The sequence below is a fragment of the Vanellus vanellus genome, assembly GCF_965231255.1.
Source record: "Vanellus vanellus genome assembly, chromosome: 14".
Taxonomy (NCBI): domain Eukaryota; kingdom Metazoa; phylum Chordata; class Aves; order Charadriiformes; family Charadriidae; genus Vanellus; species Vanellus vanellus.
Window position 1 is genome coordinate 12,610,531 of NC_138919.1, and position 21,622 is coordinate 12,632,152.

Here is a 21,622-nt window from a genome sequence, read left to right on the forward strand (position 1 = left end):
ACTGAGTTCTGTATCAAACCCTGTTGTACTATCCTAATTTCAGCAAGGGCTTCCCAGTGGTACTGTTAAGTCTGCCTAACGGGAGAAAATTTCTGTGCATGCTCATTTCCATCATGCCTGGTGATCAGATGCCATGATTAAAGAACACTTGGGCTGCATAATACTAAACACGGCACCTTGGCACCTGCCTGTAAAGAACACAGTGATTCTCCCAACAGCTTTATGATCTGTAAAACAACAACAACAACAACAACAACAACAAAAACCTGGTAGGAATCACACCTAATGCTTTGGGGAGAAGCTCTATGCATGAAATACGCTCACCCTTTGTGATGGTTGTCACAGCAGAGTAGGCTGGACCAAAAGTTGTTTCCATTCTTGTCTGAAATATTGACAAAATGAAGGTCAGTGAGTATCACTGCAGCAGAGCTACCTATCCCAAACTGGTGAAAAAATGTATATGTATATTCCCAACTTTTATCTGTGGAAATTGTGATTTTTAAGAGCCAAGAAAGATCACATTTTCAAAAGTCATTTTCATTTTCTCAAGAGAAAGGATGAGAACATAAGCAGCCACCATACCCCCTATCCTCTGCCAACAACACCGAGCCTTACCCCGTTAGTGTTTTCGGAAGTAGTGATATTTGTTGTGCCACTGGAGAAACGATTGTAGCGAGCGTTCTTGTTTGAGCTCATAATCTAGGCCAGCATTTGTTAGTCATGGGAAGCTTGCTCTGTGGAAGAAGAAAGAGAGTTAAGTTCATTGTACATATATTCCTGGGCTCAGAGAACAATCTCCTGTAGCATTAAGTCCAAGTATTTACCTAAGCTCGCATAAACCTGGATTTTCAGAAGCAAGTGGCAAGGTCAAAATCAGGTTTCTTCAAATCATTCCTGGATGAGCGTTCATTCCTGGATGTAAAGCTATATAGGTAAACCCTTTATCCCATTAACTTTGAGGCTCAAGCTGAACTGGCCTGGACTCCAGAGCCCAGGGAACTTGTTCATTTGCAGCATTGCAGCTCAAGCCACCTTCCGAGCACACGATAGAAACATCCCATTCAGTCACCCAGGGCTTTGCTTTAGCACAAGGGGTTGTGACTCCAGGAACATCCACCCTGAGATGAAGGAAGAGGTGCCCTGGAAGCTGAGCAGCCCCACATCCTCGTCAGCTGGGGTGGCAGAAAGGGATCCCTCCAAGGGACCCCCGTTCCTGGGCAGGCTGTGCTAGGCTTTCTGGCACTTCCAGCCGAGAAAACAAAGCCTAAACTTCCCTGCACCCCCAGAACTTAAGGCTGCCTCATATTCAAAAGTGTGATGAGCCTAGGCCTCGTCCTGTTCTTGTGATGAGTGGGAGTTTTGCTATTTAATTCAGAAGCCCTGGGCTGTTCTGCTGAACATAAAAGCCAGGGCTAGATCTTAGCAGAAAGCAAAAATCCCACGTTTGATTTAGTTATATTTGCATTAAAGGAGTTCTTCCCAGCACAGTCTGAGCTACAAGGTCAAGGAAACCATGAAAGAAACCTTACTTCAAGTAACATGTTTGTGATTCTGGATCTCACTCCCAGTTTCTGCTAAGAAACAACCATCGAAGTCTGGATCATCAGCCAGAAAGAGAAACTCTCTCCCCTAGAAGTCAGCAGAGGGGGTCATTTCTCTTCCTCCATTGTTTACACAGTTTTTTACTAGGTTCAAGTTTGCAAAGTCAAGTGTTACACAATAATAATGTGCATAAACACATGGAGTTTCTTTAACCTCTGTTGAAACCTGATGCCAGCTTCAGGGCACAAAACTGTGTTGTTGTCCCAGTGAATCTGACAAGATGCTCTCCAAGAATCTCCTTTGGAGCCAGGGTACCCATAGGAAGGAGCTGCACCTCCTCTCTGCCATCATACAGAGATGCTTCTGGCTGGGTAGAAGTTCTGTCAGAGCAGACAAGGGTTCAGCAGGGCACTGAGCTCTCCTCCCAAGCTCCCCTTCATCCTTGCAGCTGAAAGGTACTGCTTGCACTCGCAGGCTGTCCCAGGCTGCCCAGGGAGACAGGGACCCCGTGCTCCAGGAATAAGCTGCTCAGGAAGGATCCTGATTAAGACACCCCTTTCTGTCCAAGGTATAGTTAATTCTTGGTGCTCTCACTGCCAGTTGCAGTATCCAAGGGCTAAACAGACAGACCAGACAGACATCGGCAGTGAGGACAGACAGACCAAAAATGGTTTACTAAGACACAATACAAATCCTTTTTTGCAGGACGAGTGCAGGGTGCCTGGGAAGAAACACCCTGCAAATGCTTGCTATCAACAACGCTATCAGCTCCTGGTCCCTTTCAGACATGCCTGCTTCGGGCTGTGGCCGAGACAGCACCGGTCCGGCCAGGCTTTCACACTCAGTTCACTGCTCACATTTCCAACTTTTGGGGAGGTGAAGTGTCTTGGGTGTTTCTAGCAATTGGTTTTCTCTTATCTGAGAATGACAAGTCCTAAATCTCCAAGCATTTTAAAAGGAGACCACTGTGATTTCTCCGCTTTACAGAAAGGGAAAGTAAGGCTCACAGGGAGACACAATCACGCAACGTAGCTGTGACCTGGGACTTGCCCAGGGTCTCCTTAGTCCCATCCTAAGAGCATACCCACCTCCCCTGCGAGCTCCAGCGCGAGGCTGCCTGCACACAGGGCCAGTCACATCCTGCGCTCACATTTTAAACACTGCAAAGGCGATGCTCAGGGTGTCCTCGGCCAACACTGCTAACGGCCGACAGCTCAGCCACGTCTGACGCAGCACTTCATGTTGCTCGCTGCAGTTCTTCATTGGACAGCTGTCAGGCAGCCAGATTACAGCAGCAGCACAGCCCCAAGGAATCACCACTTAAGTCTAAACTCTCAAAAAAAGTTACAGTCTAAAACTAAAAACAAAAACCCCAACCAAAACCCAGAGAAACAAAACACTCAAAACCAAACCCAAGACCATCTTAAAAATAGGGATCTGGATAATGTTTTCCACACGTTTGAAAGCACTGTCCTGGCTGTTTGCAAATGCCAGATCCCTTAGGAGACGCTAAGCAGAGTTGCTGGAGTTGTCTCAAGAACAGCAGGAATGAAGTAGTGTTGTGCTGCTGCATCATGGAGACCTGCCGAGTTTAAAGCTGGGTTCCAGCAAGCGAGAAGTGGCCATCAGGATCCTTTTATTCTTTTCAGTGGTTCCTTAGAGCGCAGACAGCAGAAGGCACAGGGAGGGTGGGTGGTGGGAAAGAGGGCAGACAAAGCTTTTGGGTAACACACTGGCTGTAGCCCCCCGAAAACTGAACCCCACTCTGCCCCTCGCAACCCTGGGCAAGCCACTGGGACTCTCTGCTTCCTCCCTGCAGTCTCTTTAGTCCTCTTTAACCTCTCTAAAGTCTCTTTAGTTTATCTCTTCTGCACAGCATACCTGGACTATACAGCTGAAAGATGAAAGAATCTTCGTCTGGATATTTGTGCAGCATCTAGCACAAAAGGGTCTCCACCTTAGCTGGGACCTCCAGATGATGCAGTGCTTATAAATAACATATAGCAAATACGTCCATAAGTGATGACAAACTGCCACATTTCCTGTGATTTCATGTCTTAAGGTTGCATTATCTCATGTTTAATAACATGCACGTATCCCTACAGTTCCCCTCCTATATAGGTTCCCTATGTCTAACGATACAGCTAAGTTCACCATTCTCCTCTGGAGAAGGGACTCAGCACCCTCCTCCTCCCACGTTAGGGTGGAAATAGAGGGATTTGCTTTTCAGAAGGGCTATGAATTCATGATTCCCTCTTCAGAGAACCTCAGCAGTGTCTACCCAAACACCCTCTATCCTGCACTACGCACAAGACAAGAGCAAGGATATGCTCCCACCTCACCAGTCATGACAGCATTAAGGGAACTTGGCATATCAAGTATTCCTACTTGGTTTTTAAGGCAAACAATCACTCCCAGATGGAAAGAGAGGAAGCCCATCCTTATGGAGGATGTCTGGGGACTCAGACAAAAGCTTCATCCCCTTCTCATTTTCAGGGTATGTATTGCCTTCAAACATAACAGATGGAGACTCAAAAAAGAAATGGGAAAGCACTTGCTTTGAAGCACAAAGAGACAGGAAAAACCAAGAATGAGGACAACTAACAGTTTGAGTAGTTTTGTAATATCATTAAACGTAGGATCAAACGTGCCACAAACAGTGACAAACAGCCACTTGAGGTACTGCAATCAGTGAGTTACGGCCTGCCAGCCAAGGATAAGTACGACCCTTTAAATAACTGCCTTTGAAACTTCTGTTCAGGCGAGGAGGTGTCCACCGTGGTGCAGCTGACGGGGTAACCCAACAGGCCACAGAACTGCTTACTGCTGAGAGGCCTTAAGGAAGCATATCTCCAGTTTCACCCTGTCCCAAAGCCCCACTGAAACGGATGCAAAATGCTTTCCAACTTCAACAAACCTTAGGAAAACCCAAAGCGAGGAAGGGAACACGGGCTGGAATAGAGGGATTTTCCACTCAATGTTTATAAGCATGTCCTGCAGTCTGCAGCGTGGCTGGGCAGCCTACCTGCAAGCAGCAGCAGGGAGCCTGCTTCGTGTCTTCTCTGAACAGAAACCAGAGGAATGCAAGCAATGGAAAAAATGTCGAGTAGAATATCAGCCAGGCTGCAGAACACCAGCCACCACATGAATATCTGATTTCAGCCCAAATCTCTGCAACCACCATATATAGGAAGTATTTCAACAGAGCAGACACCTCTCCAGAGCACTGTCTGACAGCTCCTTCACATCTCAAGCTCTCTTCCAAAAGGTACTGAGAAGGGCCTTTTCCAACTGTTATCAAAGAAGTTAAAAGGAGGTAGAAAAGAGCTGGTGTTGTCAACATTAATACCGGCTTCCTACAGCACTTGCAAAAATCTCCACCAGATCTCTGAACCTTGGCTTGGCACCTGAATGCTGCCAGCTATGCCACTCTGTGCTCCCAGACCTGGAGGACGAGCACCCCTCCAGGGTGGCTGGTGTCCCTCCCTGGGGCACCCTGTACCAGCCACAGGCAGCTCCTGCCCCTGCTCTGACTGCAGGCAGAGCTCCTCAGCCTGCGGGGACCAGGCAGAACCACGTCCCGAGGAGATACAGGCTATGACACAGTGAGAGTATCAAATATTTTGTATTACAAAACACTCATGTTCTGTGACCTAGAAGGAAAACTAAGATTTACTGGAAATTACAGAATCATTTGGGCTGCTAAGTCCTTCTCGGAGGACCAAATACAAAGAAAGGGGCTCCAGAAATCCCCTGAGCATCTTCAGCAGCTCCACAGAGCATCAGGTCAGAAACTCTCATGCTGGAAACTTTCTCCCAATTTTCGAGTGCAGGACTCTACAGGGTCAGGTTATGATTTACAGCAAAACGGACTGCAGAGGCATCCTGACACTTGCAGTAAGAGGACAGGCTCCACTTGCTTTGAAAAGACAAGAACTGTTGAAAGAACCTGTATGTTGCAGTAGCATACCAGCACAGGGCTGCCCTCTAAACCAGAGAGGCATGCGTGGACCTGTGCATCTGGAGCTCAGCTTGGGAGCTCAGCCTGTGATCCAGACTCTCCTTGCCTGGAGTTAATTTTTATTATTTATTTTTTTAACATGCAACTTTAGTGGTTTGGACAGTAAAAAAAGAGGGGAAAAAATCTACCCTGGAAAAAGGAAGCTGTGGGGACCCACTATTTGTTAAATCACATGGTTGATAGTAACCAGATGAGAGGGAGAGAAAGGGCTAGGTTTCAGCATTTGGACACCACAGGAATCAACTCAGGCTTTTGAGACTCGGCAAGAAGAAAAGCCTTAAGCTGCCTACTTTAGTACTCCAGGCAAGGAAAAACTCAACCACCAGTAGTTGTAGAAACAGCTGGGGAAATCAGTGCTCTTTCTCCCCACTGCAAAGGCCAACAGGATCAGCAACAGAGCGGTTTTCTGCCAGCTGTTTCACGCTGCCGCCAACTCCATCACTGCACCTCAAAGCAGGGAAGGGAACCACCTCCAGGACCAGTAGCCTCACTAATCCTCTGGTCTGTGCTGAAGAGTTTGCCACAAGAGGGGTCTGGTGGGACCAGCATGAGTACCTCAAGGATCTCCCCTCCTCTCAGCCCCCAAAGTGCACCCACACACCTGGCTATTTCCAACACTCAGCAAAAGTTCCTTACAACCAACTTCAAGATGAAGGCCAAGGCTTTGAGCGGGGGGCACATCACAAGGAGAAGGGATAGCAAAGTATCTCATTCTTCCCCAAAATCACATAACCTGCCTGGTCCCAATTAGGAGCCAGTTCCTCATGTGGGAACAACACTATTGCAGGCACAATGGCACTGCTGGGGTTTGTGCTCCAGCTGCTCTCCAGGGTGAGACACGGGCACGGCACTGGATCCCGCAGGTGGAACGTGGCACCGCTGGGGAGCGGCTGGCAGACACAATGCCCCACGCTGCGCAGTGTCTCTTTGCCAAGAAACCTGCAAGCGTCTCTGCCTTACGCAATCAACAGCCCATAAAGCTCAGTGACATGTCTTACATCTGCCTTGTTCTTCTTTTCCCCCCCTTCTTCAGTTCATTGAAGATATCTTTAAGGTTATTCACCCCTGCGGAAACTGCTGGGCTGGCAAAATCACACACAGCAGGAGCGTTTGCTGGAGAGTGAGGCCAATGTGTGCAGCTGGCCTCGTGAGAAAGGCAGGCATGAGGTTATCCTGCTCCAGCTGGGAACAGGCTGTGGGTGATGGGAATTTCCTTATTTCACAGCCTGGGTATTTACGGCATAAGATACAAGCTTCTGTTCCTCTTACAACACCGCAGCCAGAACAGGAAGGGTTACACATCCTTGAGAGTACTGGCACATCACTGGGGAAATACTCTTACAAAAGCTAAAATGCACTGTGCTGCTCCAACAGCCCAGCTCAACGGGACAAGGGCAAGGCAAGGCAAGCAGGTGCCGAGAGTAGAGGGTGTGTGTTTGTGGACTACACTCCCTTCCTCAGCTGCCTGGCAAGCTCCCACACAGCCAGGGCTCTTCTAGGGGAGGTATCAGTGCCAGTAAATTGAGTCCGGTTTGGGCAGCCTCTGTCCACCTTGTCCTTCTGCAGTACCAAGATGTTGCCCACACTTTCTACCTGTCAACTGATTCTCAGCAGCGCACAGCAACCTGCAAGGGAACATCTCAGACCAAAGCACAAATGAGACAAGATCCATCAGCTCAAATGCCAACTCTTCTATAGAGACAACCACGGGACAGTCACGCTGGCTTTCTTGGTCAGTGTCTCTGGTGGAAATAGCACTCATTTCGAAAGTGCTTGTGAACTGCATTAACAGGGCTTAAAGAACGTGGTGATGAGCACTATTAGCATCTAGTCTGACTTGTAAAACGTGGGCCATAAGAATGCGCATGAGCTACAACAGATCACCGAGATAGACATCTCTCAGGGCAGTCACAGGACAGGAAGCAGAGGGTGGAGCTCAATGGTCACTCCTCAGGTTAGAGACTACGCATAGGTTCCCTCAAGAATCACTGTTGAGTAAGTTTTTCCAAGGTTATAGATGAAGATGTTGAATAAAGAGTGAGCAGTGAAATCACCAAGTTTGCAGATGACACTAAGCTCTTTTGAGGAGGAGTCAAATACCATGTTGATGGTGAGGAACTCAAGAACAACATCACAAAGCTGAGAACACATAAAGGTTGCAGACGAGCTTTTACGGAGATAAATGACAAGCAATGCATCTAGGGAAAAATAATGTAAAGCAGGCCTACGCAATGCCGAGCTCTGAGCTGGCAGATGCAACTCAGGAAAGAGATGCTGGAGTCTCTGTGGACATTTGGATGCAATTCTCAGCCCAGACGACAGCAGCAGACAAACAAGCCAATGAAATTCTGAGCAGCATCACAAAAGCTGTGGAGAACAACCACGAGGGTGTCATTTAGGTGCTACATAAAACCTTGATGTACTTGTCTCCTGAGTACTGTAACAGTTCTGCTCTTTGCTTCGGAAGAAGGCCACGGTGTAGTCTGAGAAACTTCGTGGACTCACAAATAAAACCATCACTGGGATGTAGTCCCTAATCCAACTGCTCTGAGTGATGGGAAAACATGAGGCAAACGGATGGTAGAAAGTGGTCAGATTCATGTGCTCTTCATCAATAGCATCCATTTTTGTAACTGCAGAAGACAGAACAGGGGCTAGGCAAGCCAATGCTCTGACCTGGCAAGGCATTTCTTACGCTCTTAGGGTGACCTCTCCAAGGCCAGCTGCATATGCTGAAAGGTGCAGTCAGTGCTAGAAGAACATAAAACATAAACATAAGTTCAGCCTTACCAACAGAGCATGGCACTTCCATCTGGTGGGTCTTTGCTTCTGTGGAACAGAAAGAATCTTTTCATTGTTTACAAGTTTTTGCACTGCTCTTAAATGTCATACAAACTTTTCTGAGGTACTTAAACTGAGAGCATAATTGTACTGAGCTCTCATCAATAAAAATAAGTGATATTTTTAATTGTTGCTACTTTTACCAGCACTTCAATTGACCACAACGCTGAAAGAGCACACTCAACAGCTGTTAGAACACTGTGCAAATGCAGTTCAGAACGAGAGATCATTTTGTATTAGGTGTTTTTCCTAAAGGATAATGGTCCTTGGGATAGAAAAACTTTCTGCAATACTTCATGTTAAAACCCAAAGCAGTAACTTTGAAATGAGCCTATAACTGGATCAAAAGTGTTTGTTCTGGTCGAACAAAGTACCTAATTTTTCCCAAAAAACTAAAATCAAGTTAGAACAGAGGCCAATGTTGAATGCTGTTTCCATAACACAAAAGCTACACTTGAAGCTTTACTTCCATTTCAGGAAACCTGGAAGCATTCACCTACTACACCATTTTTCTTATGCATAAGGCCCCAGCCCAGGTTTCAGTAGTGCCCGACCTCTGCAATTGAGATTGGCTTGTTTTGGCTCAGTACCTACGTGCTCGCTGCTGGGTGGCCAGGCTGGCAGAAAGGGGCTCAGAGCTCTTCCACACAAAGCTCTTAATCAAAAGGTGCTTTAAAAGTTGGCTGTAACATTACAGTGCTGCATGCTGCTCCTTTCACAGCTTGTGGTCTTTCCTACATCCTCACTGAAAAAACAGACCCATTCGGGGACCTTTGCATTATTAAATTGTTGATTTGTTTAAGAAGAAAAAGAAAAAAAAAACAGCACAAACAACCAAACCAACAACCTCCTACCCCTCCAAGACAAAAACTTCAGTCCTGCTGCAGTTTCTTGAGAGGGAATAGCCATCTCTTCTGTGCAAGGCACGTCACGATATAAGACATCACACTTCAAAAGCTGCAAATAGTCACCTACACAAATCACACCAGAACTGGTGCTAACTGGTCCTCCTCAGCCTTGCTTGACAGAGAAAGCAAGTGGCTTCTGAGACTCCACGGCGTCCTGCGGGCTAGCTGAGGCTCTGCTGCTGGTTTCCCTGCTGCAATCTGGTCTGCAGGAATCCAGTAGATAGATCGGCTTGCAACTCATTTAAAAAAAAAAACAACTCTAAGACATGTCAGGTCAGCAGCAAAGTCTGGGTTATAGACAGATTCCACCTCTGTCCTGGTAGGACAGTACATGAGGAAGTAAAGCCTCTGGAGGGCTTCAGTCTTTGTTGATCAGTTCAGAAGCAGCAAGAGCTCACACAGAAAACCCCTGTACAAACAGATCCTGAGCTCCCTTGCATACCTCTCACCCCATGCAGTGCCAACAGGAGCACTTCAGCAAGGCTGTGACCAGAAGACTTGCCCATGAAAAACAGAAACTAATCCATCCTCAGCCACCCTAGTCCCACCCTTGGCTGGTAATTTACCAAAGTTCAAAAGCCTGCTCTCAGCTGGCCTGGGAAAGGAGTTAAACACCAATAAATGTACTAGATGCTGCACCCCATGTCCCCCAAGGAAACCAGAGGAACGCTTGTCTCACCTGCTGCATTCTCCTTTCTTGGAGTCACCCTGCTAGACCCAAGGCGATCAAAGTTTTCTGCTCCACTTCATTCCTCAATTGCTGTGCATTCACTGAGGGTATTTCAAACTGCTTTGCCTTACGGGGGGGCTGCACTTCTCTGGGAAGGTTTAACCACTCCTATCACATTATGGGATTCTTCCAGATTAAAGTCATAAGAAACCTGAGACTATAATCATTACTCAAATTACGGAAAGTATCACTTTCACCCCCTGCTCCCCCCTAACAGCCTCCAAAGTTCTGAAACTTCATGATGCACTCTTGCTTGCCCTCTGGGTGCAATGACACCACTTTAAAGATCCATCTGAAATGCATCAGCTCCTTCACACACACACAAACAAATCCAGTAGATTTCAGTCACCTGCTTTTTTTTTTTTTTTTTACAGTTTAATTGGACTTTGCCACTGAGAACAAGCAGGAGAGCACAATGTAAGACACCTAGGCTCACTGATAGGGAGTGTTAACCAGCGACTGAGAAAAGGAGAAAACTGTAGTGCTTTACAGGTATCACATGAACTGGGAAAAATATGATCAAACTAGTGAAGCACTGAATCCTTGATTTCTGAAGAAATCAGTGGATGTGGACACTTCCACCATGGCAAATGTACTGACAACTTTCAGACAGAAGCACTATTCAGTATCCCACGAACACCTAACACCACGCTAGTAAAGCTGTATTTAAATTACTCCCCCAAAGTACCATTAGCAACTGTACTGTAGCCACAATGACTCAGGTTGCAAGGGAGAGGCAGTGAGAGGTACTGTCCCTTCTCACAAACTTGGCTTCTTTGCTCACAACTTCACTTAAAGAATATCAAGGATTTCCCATTTGTGACACCACCAGAAGTAACCTCAGGAAACACTTGCTGGGTGGCTGCACAGTCAAGCATTATATGTCCTTGCAAAGGTCACTCTGAAGGATCACAAAATCAGCATAATACAGCTCCAGCTCGTTGGACAGGCAACAGGTACCCATTTCTAAACTGGTGCTGGAGTTCAGGTACCTCCTGCTTCTTCACTAAGATCTAGACACAGGTATGAAAACAGTTCCTCCCTCACTGCTGTCCGCGACCACTAAAGCACAGCAGCCTCCCGGGGAACACTGCTGACACAGCCCTGACATCCAGCACCCAGGGCAAACACTTTACCTTGGAGGAAACTCACCACTGGCCGTCCAAGCTGGCACGGAGCAGCAAAGCCCGGCAAGACGCCACCATGACCAAGTTCCTAAGCAGTGGGCAGGCTTTTCCTCGGTCTGAATGTCTCTTCCGCTATCTGTGTGCGTGTATGTGTGTATCGCTCTTAAGTGATGTAAACAGAAAGGCATGCAGAGCAGTGGGCGATATGTAAATTCAGCTGGAAAATCCCACAGCTTAGCCAATCTCCGTGCTGCCTTGCAGCTTTTCCCTGGCTGTGCTGAGACTGAAGTGGTTAAGGCTAGTGCAGAAAAAACAACCACTCTCTTAGCACACACAGATTTATTCTTCTGATCAGAGAAGTCTCCAGGGACAGGACAGCCCATTGCTCACTTTAAAGGGAGTTTGAGTTTCTCACTCTCTTTAGATAGTTCCCAAACTATTCATAATACCGAATATCAAGCAGCCTAACAAACAGCAACACAGTCTTTGCTTGTAGACACAATCATGGGAAATCAAATTAACAAGAATTGCCACAAAAAGGGAGACCTTTCCTGGGCCAGTGAGCAGTGCTCGCCTGAAAGACAAGCACTGACAGTAGGGGACTTCTACTGCCAGGACACCCACCCCAGGCAGGAGAACAACATGCTCCCATGGCTGAGGCTCTCCCAGGAGCAGGCACAGCGCAGAGAGCTCTCACCCCACTCCAGCACCCAATACACCTCCTGCAGGTTTTACACCTTATTAAAAGCAGCAAAGTAACTCTAATGAAGGTCTGAACTCAGGCTGCTCTGAAGGTAGAGCGGGAGCAGTCTGTAAACGGATACGTTGGGGTGCCACTGCCCTGGACTCCTGGAGGAGTTGCTGAGCTTGAAAGAAGGGTGACATGCACCCCAATGAGCAGCCACCTGCCTCCTCCCTTGCCCCAGGCAGCTGCTATGTCCCCCAACCCAACCCATGGGCAAGGGGACATGCCAGTATGTGCCTCATCATGCCCATGGCAAAGGAGTGCAGCTGGGGAAGGGAAGACAGGGGGCATAAAACTCAGGATGGAAGAGTTCTGACAGAGTGAACTTGTCCATGTAATCTGAGTATTTAGTGAAATGAGGAAGGATTTTCTCACAAATGCCTTTCTTCTGGCACAGCTAGGCTTGGCCGAGACAACCTGCAAGGCAGGTATGATCATGCTTCAGAAAGTGCGACAGTCACGGCTAGCTGGGGCTAGGAAGGTCCTGCTTAACAGGCAAACACTTGGCCCATGAGGTGACTAGCTGCTGAATACCACCTGAAGTCAACTGAAGCTGCAAAACGCTCAGCACTGCTCAAGACCAACCCTGCATGCTGCAGCAAACCAAACTGCAAAGCTGGAGCTTTCTGTATTGTCATGGCTGGATTTACCCTGGCCTTTCTCAGCCTTACTTGAGACAGCAGTGCCCAGGGTGGGGGACCCCGAGACCCAGAGGGGGACCAGCAGACTGCAACAGTTCCCTGCTCAATGCTTGGGAAATCCCAAAACTCTGTGATCTTTCACTCCCCAGGTGTGCAATGAGGACAGCACAGTGTTCTCTTGCTCCTTGTCAATGGTGATGGCCAGCTCTTTGGACTTTTGGTTAGCAGATGTCTGTACAGTACTTGACACAATGCAGCCCAGTTTTTGGTGGTGCACTGAGTTATCTTCACCACAACACACTTTCTGGGAATCGTCTCCCCTCCTCACATAGCTCCCAGGGAGCCGCATAAAGGCTGTCAGGGAAGTGACTGACTTTCTCATGCCACTTTTCTGCAGCAAGGGCTTTCTGGAACTGTCCTTCATTCACACAGCCCTCTCCCTGCAAACCCAATGAACGTTGCTGTGGCTGTAAACAAGAGTCACTGACATACAAACGCTCGAACCCAAAATGCAACAGCTATTTAACAGGAACACTAACTGCCTAGTATAGACTGAAAAGAATACACCACTGGGGTGAAAACACACAGGGAAGCAAAATTAACGTGCTGGGATTGAAATAAAGTGTTTGGCAACATTGTGAAAGTTGAAAAAGTAACTGCTAGGCCAGAGTTCTTCACAACACGCCTATCCCCCCTCGGTGGGTACAACAGCCTAGACCTGGCTTGTTGCGTGTATATCAAACCCAGCTAACTTATGTACCAGCCTTCTTCCACACTCATCAGCCCCCAGCAGAGCCTGTCTGAGCTGTTGTCTTTGATACAAACACAGCTCAAAAGCAAGCTGAACTGAAAGAAGGTCCTCACTTCTGGCTTTCATGCAACACAACACGATCATCAGGTCACAGTCACACATCAAACTGGAGAAAAGTGTTTGACAGTAAGTCTGTCAGAGGAACAGCATCTGCGAGCTGGCAGTAGAATGAGGCAGAAGTAAATAGCATGTTTGAGATCAGAAAACAATAGCGTGATTTCACTGCCTGCTCTGAGATAGGCGATTGCCTTGGGGCAGTTACAGAGATCTACCACCAAATAGCCTATATTGCATAAGCTGTGAAACCAAAGCATAAGGAAATGAGGTTATTGGGAAATCAAGAGAGAACCATCAGAAACACGTGCCCCAAGTCAGACAAGTAATGGAGCAGAAAAAGACAAAACTAAGCATGCCCTATGACAAGGTACGCCAAACAGCAAAGGGAAGGCAGCAGGGGTGAAGAAAGTAACGCATGGACAGGATTCACCGAGAACAGAACAACACAGGAGGTGACACACGACCTCCTCTGTGCACCTGAAAACTCACGCTGGCACCTGCACAGGATTTAAAAACCGACACACAAACCGCCCAAGGGAAGGGAAGGAGGCGGCAGAAGACACAGCAGTGCTACTAGCCGGGCGGCATCCCCCGGAGATGCCCCGAGCAGCCCCGCAGCGCCCGGGGGAGCTGCCGCAGGCACCTTCCCGGAACGGGGCCGCCCGCCAGGGCCCCTCTGCGGGGAGCCCGCAGCCCAGCGCCCCCGGCTTTCACTCTCCCCATCGCCCAGCCCGGCCCAGCCCTTCCCCTCACAGAGCTCCCTCAGCCCCGGGCCCGGCCGGCTCCCCTCAGCCAGGAGCTCCCCTCAGCCCCGCTCGTACCTGGCAGCAGCGACGGCGGCCGGAGCGCCGGTGCCCAGCCCCGGCACATCGCGACCCCGGGCCTGCTCCCCGCTCGTCTAGCGGCTGAGCTGCCGCCCGGGCCGGAAGCCTTGCGCCCCGCGCTCCTCGGGAGTTGTAGTCCGGCGCGCCGCCTTCCGCCTGCTCCTGGCCGCGCCTCCGTGACGTTAGGACTACAACTCCCAGCAGACCCCGCGGCCCAGCGCTGATTGGCGTTTTCCCAGTCACTCTATGCTACAACCACTGTTGCTACTGGCTTGGCTCGGCCGCCTCCAGGGACCAATCAGGCGGCGGCAGACCACCGCCTCGGGCCACGCTGCGCCGCGCGGCGCCATTGGAGCGAGGAAAGGCGGCGACCAATGAGCGCTGGGAGGGGCGGGAGGGCGATCACGCCAGCCGCTCGCGATTGGCCGTGTGTGCAGGCAGTCTAACCAATAGAGACGCGGGGAGGGTTATAAAGCCCACAGCGGGGGCACGCGGTCGGCCTTTCCAGTGAGGAGGTGAGTGGTAGGGAGTGGCGGCGGCGGGGCCGTTAACGGGGGCGGGCCGGGGATGATTTCCATTTATTTTTCTGACACCTCGTCTGAGGGTAGCGGGCGGCCGCCGCCCCTGCTGACGATGCATGGCTGAGGCCCGAGGGAGCCACGGCGGGGCCGGGCGGGAGCAGCGCGGCCCGCTCTCACCGCGCTGCCTTCTCTCCTCAGGGCTCGGCGGTAACCGGATCGCGCTGGTGAGAACTGGATGGCGGCGGCGTGAGGGGCAGTGAGGCGGGGGAGATGAACGGCGACGTGGGAGCCTGGCGGCGGGCCGCCTTCCTGGGGCCTGGACGGCGTGGCCCGAGCACTGGGCACCCTCCATGCCCGAACCACGGGTGCTCGCCCGCCAGCCTTGCCTGCTGGGAGGCTGCAGGCCACGCAGTGCGGGCAGATCCCGGCGTTTCGGGGAGGTAAAATTTTTGTTTCTAGGATACCATGCGTCCGCACAAGCTACTTCAGGGATCTGCAGCCGCGGGGAAGGCACGAGTGGGTCTCAGGCGGGTGAAGGTGGGGCTGGAGTAACTACTTCGTGCCTTCTACTTGGTGCCTTGGCACAGCTGCTCTTCAAGGGATAGTGTAGGCTGTAAGCTCTGGAGCAGAGCAAGATGCAGCTCCGAGTACAGCTGAAAACTCACTCACCTGAGGTTGCTGTATCACACAAGGAAGGTGTTATTTCTCATGCTGTATGACTTCAAGGTCAGGGCAGCTTTTAAAGCAGAAGGAAGCAGCTGCAGAATTGGCTGAAGCACAAGAAATCAAAAGTCATCGACTTTTACTCTACCACATGGGGTAGCTTAATGTAAACATCATTTCAGGTGGTGGGGGCAGTAGTGTGGGTAACTGAAAGGATTCACAGTATGAATGCCAGTCCTAGACTGTGTAGACAGAGAATTGAAATCTTGGGGGTCCTTGATGGTGACAGGCTTTTTGGAATATAACAGGTTGCTCAGGTAATGTTCTTTCCCCAGCCTGAAATCAAGTTCAGTCTTGTAATTCTTCAACTGTTTGCTGTTGTATCTCTTTGGCTTCTCTATTGGGCCAATTCCATAGCTTACGCATTTAATAAAGTTTTCAAAAGACTCATTTTGCGCTTTTTTTTTTTTCCCCCACAAATCCCGTGGGTGGCATGTAAAACCACAAACCAATTTTAAACTCTGTATTTAGGCACCCAGCAGACCATTTCTGCTATTACTGTCCACTTTAGGGGAAGCAGAGCATCTTAAAACATGTGCTGCGGCTTAGCTGAGCCCAGCTCCCTTTAATTCTTAATGGAGGCATTGGAGTGCCTGAACTCACGTTGGTAATGAGAGAATTTAGGTGGGCTCAAGAATGAGCTGAACTATTTAAGTGATTAACCACTGCAGATGTGTATGTCAGACAACCAAAATACCATGGTAGCCACAAAGATTATTAAAAAATTTTATTAACAGGAATGAAACAAAAGCTAGCAAAAATGAGAAGATGCACATAATGCTGAGTCTTGTCTTGTTTGAATGCACTGAACAATTAATTCCTTGTCGCTTGGTGGCAGTAAAGGCCCATGTAAGAAGTGCCAAATAAAAGTATGAGGAAGAGCTTTAGGACAAGGTCAGTGTGCAGGCACTGGGAGACCAGTCGCATTGAGGGAACTTGTGACTGGGAGATATGCCAGCTGTGTCTGTCTTAAAGTTTAGGTCTGATAGCCCCAGTGCAGTTGTGATGTCTCTGCTGTAGTAGAGTTGGCTCCCAACAGGCATATTTAAAGTACTCCAAAGGGTAGCATTAACATCTTCCTTTTTTAAATTGGTTTTGGTCCCACACTGAAGAAGTAAGCTGAGAGTCATCAGCTTTTTCTTCAAGGCAAGTCGCAAGGCTCTCCTGCCTTGTGAGGAAGAGGGAAAGCAGCAACCTGATGGGAGCATTAAGAATACTGCTGCTTATTTTTGCCTTCTGGGAGATTCCCTGTAGCTTCTGGGGTAGGGTGTCTATGCAGCGACTGGCCCCTTGGGATGGGGGCTACTGCTGCACTGCTAAGGAGAGGCTGAGAAAATACAGTGCCGAAGGCAGACCTGGGCACATGTCAAGGATTGCAGCTGCCAGACTCCTGTTTTGTGCCTCTCTGCTGGGTTTGCCCTTCTCTGCACAGCTGGGATACCAAAATACTGGTACTTTGCAAGCTCAGGACCAGAGAAAACCCAAGTCCCTTTTTTTTTTTCTTAACCTCAGCCAGCAAGTGTGCGCTACGCAGCCCAGAATGAGGTGGCTGTTAAGCAGCTTCATGTAGGAGATGCTGGTTAAGTAGCAGCCATGGGGGCACAGCAAAGCTCACCAAAGCAGCATGAAACAGTGGGTTTTACAGATTCCTGCACACTTCTTGACAGTGCCTGAGTAACTTGCAGAGCCTCCCCTGTGTTCTGTTGCTACTTGCAAACAAATCTTAAAAGAGAGCGCTTGCAGCAGGACACGACCACCTTTTAGAGCAGGTAAAGGTGAAGAAAGTTGTGCTGGTTACTTCAGAGAAAGTGCTGGCTGAGGAATGGATGGCTGCTGCTCCAGCAGGAGCAGCTGTGCCAGTGCTGGCTGTCCCCCTGGATCTGTGGGGAGCGCTGCTGCTGAGGTGGGACACGGGTGGACAACCCTGACTGCCATTCCCCTGCCACCCCTGCTTGCTGCCGCCAGCGCAGCTCACCTGCCTGCTCCTGCGGCGCTGGCGCTGGCACTGGCACTGGCAGCAGGGGTCTGCTCCAGCCCATGTGCTGCAAATATTCCTGCAGGAACAGGTTATCAATAAATAATTTAAATAAAATTTAAATGAGACAGTTGAAAGACTTGCTTCTCCCTAAAAAGCTATTTAGGAAAAAATGCTCTGTTCTCAGTAGGTTTACTTTAGGATCCTTTTTCATGCTGTTATTGTGCTGGAGCCACTTTAGGCAGTAGCGGCCCCTTTTACTGTAGCTGACTGAGGAGTATAGCTCTGAGGAGTCCCTGCCTGCCTGAATCGCACGCAGCAGGGTCTTTGTGCACGTCAGGAATGCAGCACTGGAGCTAACACCCCCTGGAGCTGGAGGTAACATCCTGAGCAAAACAAGGGGCAGAAGCGTCTGAACCAACTGCTGAGAGAGCTGCTGCTTGGCTGGCGGCCGGAGAGGGAAGGATGGGTTATTTTATTTTAAAAGTGGTCCATTTAGGGCAGCACGGGGAGGTTCAGTGCAGTGGGCACCTCCTCGTGCGTGTGGAATTTTCAAAGAAGAAAATTGCCAAAGGCCAAACACTTCATCCAAATTCAAATTTGTACTTAGAAGTGCAGCTTTAAAAAGAAAAGGGAAAAAAAAAGCCAAATGCCTGACACAGACCAAAGGATTGAGGAGTCCATTGAAGAGAGCTGGCAGAAGAGTCTGAAACCCCTGAAATCAATGCCTACAGCATCCCCCCAGCTTTCTTCAGATAACAGAAAGAGCTGTCCCAAGAGAACTCTGAAGATATCAAAGCATTGTTGCAGTCTAAAAACGCTATCACACTTACATGAAGGTATTTAGAATAAGCTGCAATACATCAGATTTCTTCTCAATTAAAGTACTAGAAACGGCAGTAGTAAGAGAACCAAAGCCTTTACCGAACAGATAAACATTCAGGAATCTCTGTACAACAGATAGGTTAGCAGGAGCTTACGCAAACAGACAGCTAAGCTCTTGTCGTCTGCGGGGAAGAGGAGAAACCTTCATCGAGGAGGTGTGTTACACCACATGGAAGATGGACAGACATCAGTAAGCAACTACAAAAATGGTTGCCTCACGAACAAGGCTCTCCTGTGTGCCCTGGGCCAGGGCTCTGAACAGCTGAATTCCAGGTACGCAGGGAAAGAAAAGGCAATTCAGGACTTTTTCCTACCCAGATGTTTGGTGGGGAGAAGGCGTTCATTCCCCTAAAGTCATACCGTAATTCTTAATAACGTTAAAGAAGCCTCATATCGCTCCTGGCTGCTGCTGAATGGGCAGAGACAGCCCTGGAGGGCACGACAGCAAGAGCTCAGCCCACCCCAGTCCCTTCCCGAATGCCCACCTCCCACCCACATGGGGACGAGTGGCTGTGAGCCAGGCGGGAGCGACCGGCCGGAGGGCTCGCAGTGCGGATGGATGCGATGGGAGCTCGGGGAGCGGCGCCTGGCACGCGGCAGCAGCACGGCCAGCGTCCGCCCCGGCCGAGAGAGCTGCTTCTGCTGCTGCTTCCCCCTGTCTCAGCTCACCTGTTAGGCAGACACAGACGCGACAGACAGACATGCACACATTGCCCACGAGGAGAGAGCGCGGCGCACAAACACTTGGCATGAGTCTCTGTACAAATGCACCGAGCGCATTAGGACCTGCAGCAGCCCGAGCCTCTCACTTCCTTCTTCACGTAGTCGTGGAGCTTGAATTTGGGCTCGTTGGGCAGCTTCATGGACCTGTGCTTCAGTTCCCTGCGGGAAGGGGAAAAACGCATTACCTTTGTGCCTCGGCTGCCCGCTTCTGATCTGCCTGGCCCAGCTCAGTTGAACTCGACTCGGTCTAGATGGTTTGCTAAAGCTCCCCCTGATGAGACGCTACACAGCTCACGTGAGATGGCAAGTACTTGCCAGCGCAAGAGCTGGAGGTGGGAGCCCAGGGAATGAAAAGGCGGGTGACAGCGCCAGCCTTTGAGATAAAGACTGCTATCTCCCCCCACCGGAGAGGTGCCCAGGATGGCTGCCTCACCAGTTACTTACTTTGCAATGGCTGTGAACGCTAATTCAACATTGAGGCCACTTTTTGCGCTGGTCTCCATAAAGGGCACGCCGTACTCCTGCGGGACAAGACACAGCAGTGTCAGAGACATCACCCAGGGTGTCCCCGGGGGCTCAGGAGCTCCCAGCTTGCACTGAGCCCCGGCCGACATTGGTGTCTGCTGCAGGAGCTCATGCCCCTCCTGGGAGAGGGGCTCTGCCGCACTGGGCAGGAAAGCTGAGCGTTTCACAGCTCAGGTGTTTCTTATACAACTTCAGAAATAATTTTTGAGGACAAAGAAGTGAAAACCGTTAGTGGAAGCTTAAAGGAAGAAGAGCAGATGAGGAGGAAGAAGAGAGCAAGAGAAGGGAAGAAAAGCAAAGTGCTCCCAGACGCATTTTTGGTCAGACTGGTCTCCAGTTAACCATTTCACTGATGTACATCATCAATTACAAGTTGTACTCGCACATCCCCCATTAGAGCATGGAACAACCAACTCCGCCACAGCAGACGGACATCTCACATACCTTGGCTAATTTTTCTCCATCTTCCCTTTTCACCACTCTGTCCTGGGCGGAATCCACCTGCCAAAAGTAATGACAAAGAGCAATTTGGGATGATTTCAAAGGTCAGCAGTAGGCAATCCTCATGTCCCCTTATGCCCTCCCAGGCTCCCCTGCCCGTGGCTGCAGCATGGCTCCATCGTGGGACCATCAGGGGAGGAAGAGGAGGCTCTGGTGAAGACGTGGGGCTGGGCTCACCTTGTTTCCCAGCAACATGAGGACCACGTCTTGCTGTGCGTATTCATGAATCTCTGTCAGCCAAGCCTGGAGGGAGACAGCCAGAGAGAGGGTTAACAACAGTTCCGGGAGGAGGAGGAGGAAGAAGGATGGGGGGCTGCCCCAGTCACGGGAAATGGTGCCATCCCGGAGCAATGCCGGGGGGGGGGGTTACATAGACACAGGGAGGAGGTGGCTGGGGGCTACATGCAAAAGGAAAAGCCCAACTGAGAAACTCGGCTGTGCGGGGCAGGAGCTGCAGGCGGGGAGCAGCCGGTCCTGCAGACCCCCTGCGATTCAGCAGCGCCCTGGGGAGAGGAGCTGCCTCCTTCCCCACGGTTTGGCAGGAGAAACCAGCCAGCAGCCAGGGACTTGGCCCTGGGGACAAGCGGGTGCCCTGGGGTGCCACCGAGCCCTGGGACACCTGTTTTGCCGAGCAAGCTGGACACCTTGTGTTAAGTGCTGACCAGTCCCCAGTTTTCAAGGATAACAGCAGCCTTCCAACCCTGCTGCCCGCTCCGTCTGACCACAGGCGCTTGTAGGACTTCAACCCCAATTCCCCCTCGGTTTGGACGTTAAGACTAAATCTCCTTCTGGAGGATAAGGCTGAGGGTTTGCTCCAGGACATGCCCCATGCCTGTCTCCTGCATGTGCTGCTCCCATGCCGAGCGCGCTCATCCCGGCGGGCGGCTGAACCTGCCTCCTCAAGCCATGGGGTGGCTTCCCTGCCCTCTAATCCAGCCTAATCTAATCAAACCTGCCCTAATTCCCTGTAATCCCTGACTCCGCAGTGTGAGCAGCTGCTTGCTGCAGCCCATGCCCCAGCTCCGAGTGCCGACGCTGGGCTCACTGCATCCCCGTGTCACCACTGCTCCTCGCCCTGCAGCATCCTGCATCAGCACCCAGCCAGCCAGGGAAGCGAGGGACGATTCAGGACTAGAGTCCGTCACTGTCGATACATGGGAGCCCAACACATGTGGACGCAGCCCCGGGACCTCATCACAGCCGGGCTGGGCTCGGGGCACTCGGCTCCATGGATGGGTTGGTCCAAGGGACACTCAGTCACTCCTGACAACTCCCCTTAGCTCCCTTCTGGCACTGCTCCCCCTCCATCCCTCCTTCCAGTACCTCCCATTTGCCCTGGGTGCTTGTTTCTCCCCGCCAGTGCCGCACATGCCCCATGGCCATCCCTCCCATGTCCCAGAAGGCTGGGAGAGCTGATGCTGCAGACGGGGCTGTGTTACCCGTCAGTGTGAAACCTCCAAGTGATTTTCCGTCTTGTCGAAGGATCACAACCTCAGTGCAGACTCGCAGCCTGGTTAATGAC

At 50.3% G+C, this 21,622-nt stretch overlaps 2 protein-coding genes across 2 annotated transcripts in view; both read right to left on the reverse strand.

The window, feature by feature from the left end:
• The window catches only part of TRAF7 (TNF receptor associated factor 7), a 35,271-nt gene extending 20,934 nt beyond the window's left edge, over nucleotides 1-14,337 (reverse strand). The window contains exons 1-3 of the mRNA XM_082490488.1: nucleotides 14,245-14,337; nucleotides 616-734; nucleotides 325-382 (exon numbers count right to left, since the gene is read on the reverse strand). Coding sequence (XP_082346614.1) covers nucleotides 325-382; nucleotides 616-696 — 139 coding nt within the window. The 5' untranslated portion in view covers nucleotides 697-734; nucleotides 14,245-14,337. The remainder of the gene's footprint in view (nucleotides 1-324; nucleotides 383-615; nucleotides 735-14,244) is intronic.
• A 4,782-nt stretch (nucleotides 14,338-19,119) lies between these two features.
• Nucleotides 19,120-21,622, reverse strand: part of RAB26 (RAB26, member RAS oncogene family) — a gene marked incomplete at its 5' end in the record, with an annotated part of 30,032 nt that continues 27,529 nt past the window's right edge. The window contains 4 exons of the mRNA XM_082490840.1: nucleotides 19,120-19,233; nucleotides 19,519-19,595; nucleotides 20,044-20,100; nucleotides 20,278-20,343. Coding sequence (XP_082346966.1) covers nucleotides 19,131-19,233; nucleotides 19,519-19,595; nucleotides 20,044-20,100; nucleotides 20,278-20,343 — 303 coding nt within the window. The 3' untranslated portion in view covers nucleotides 19,120-19,130. The remainder of the gene's footprint in view (nucleotides 19,234-19,518; nucleotides 19,596-20,043; nucleotides 20,101-20,277; nucleotides 20,344-21,622) is intronic.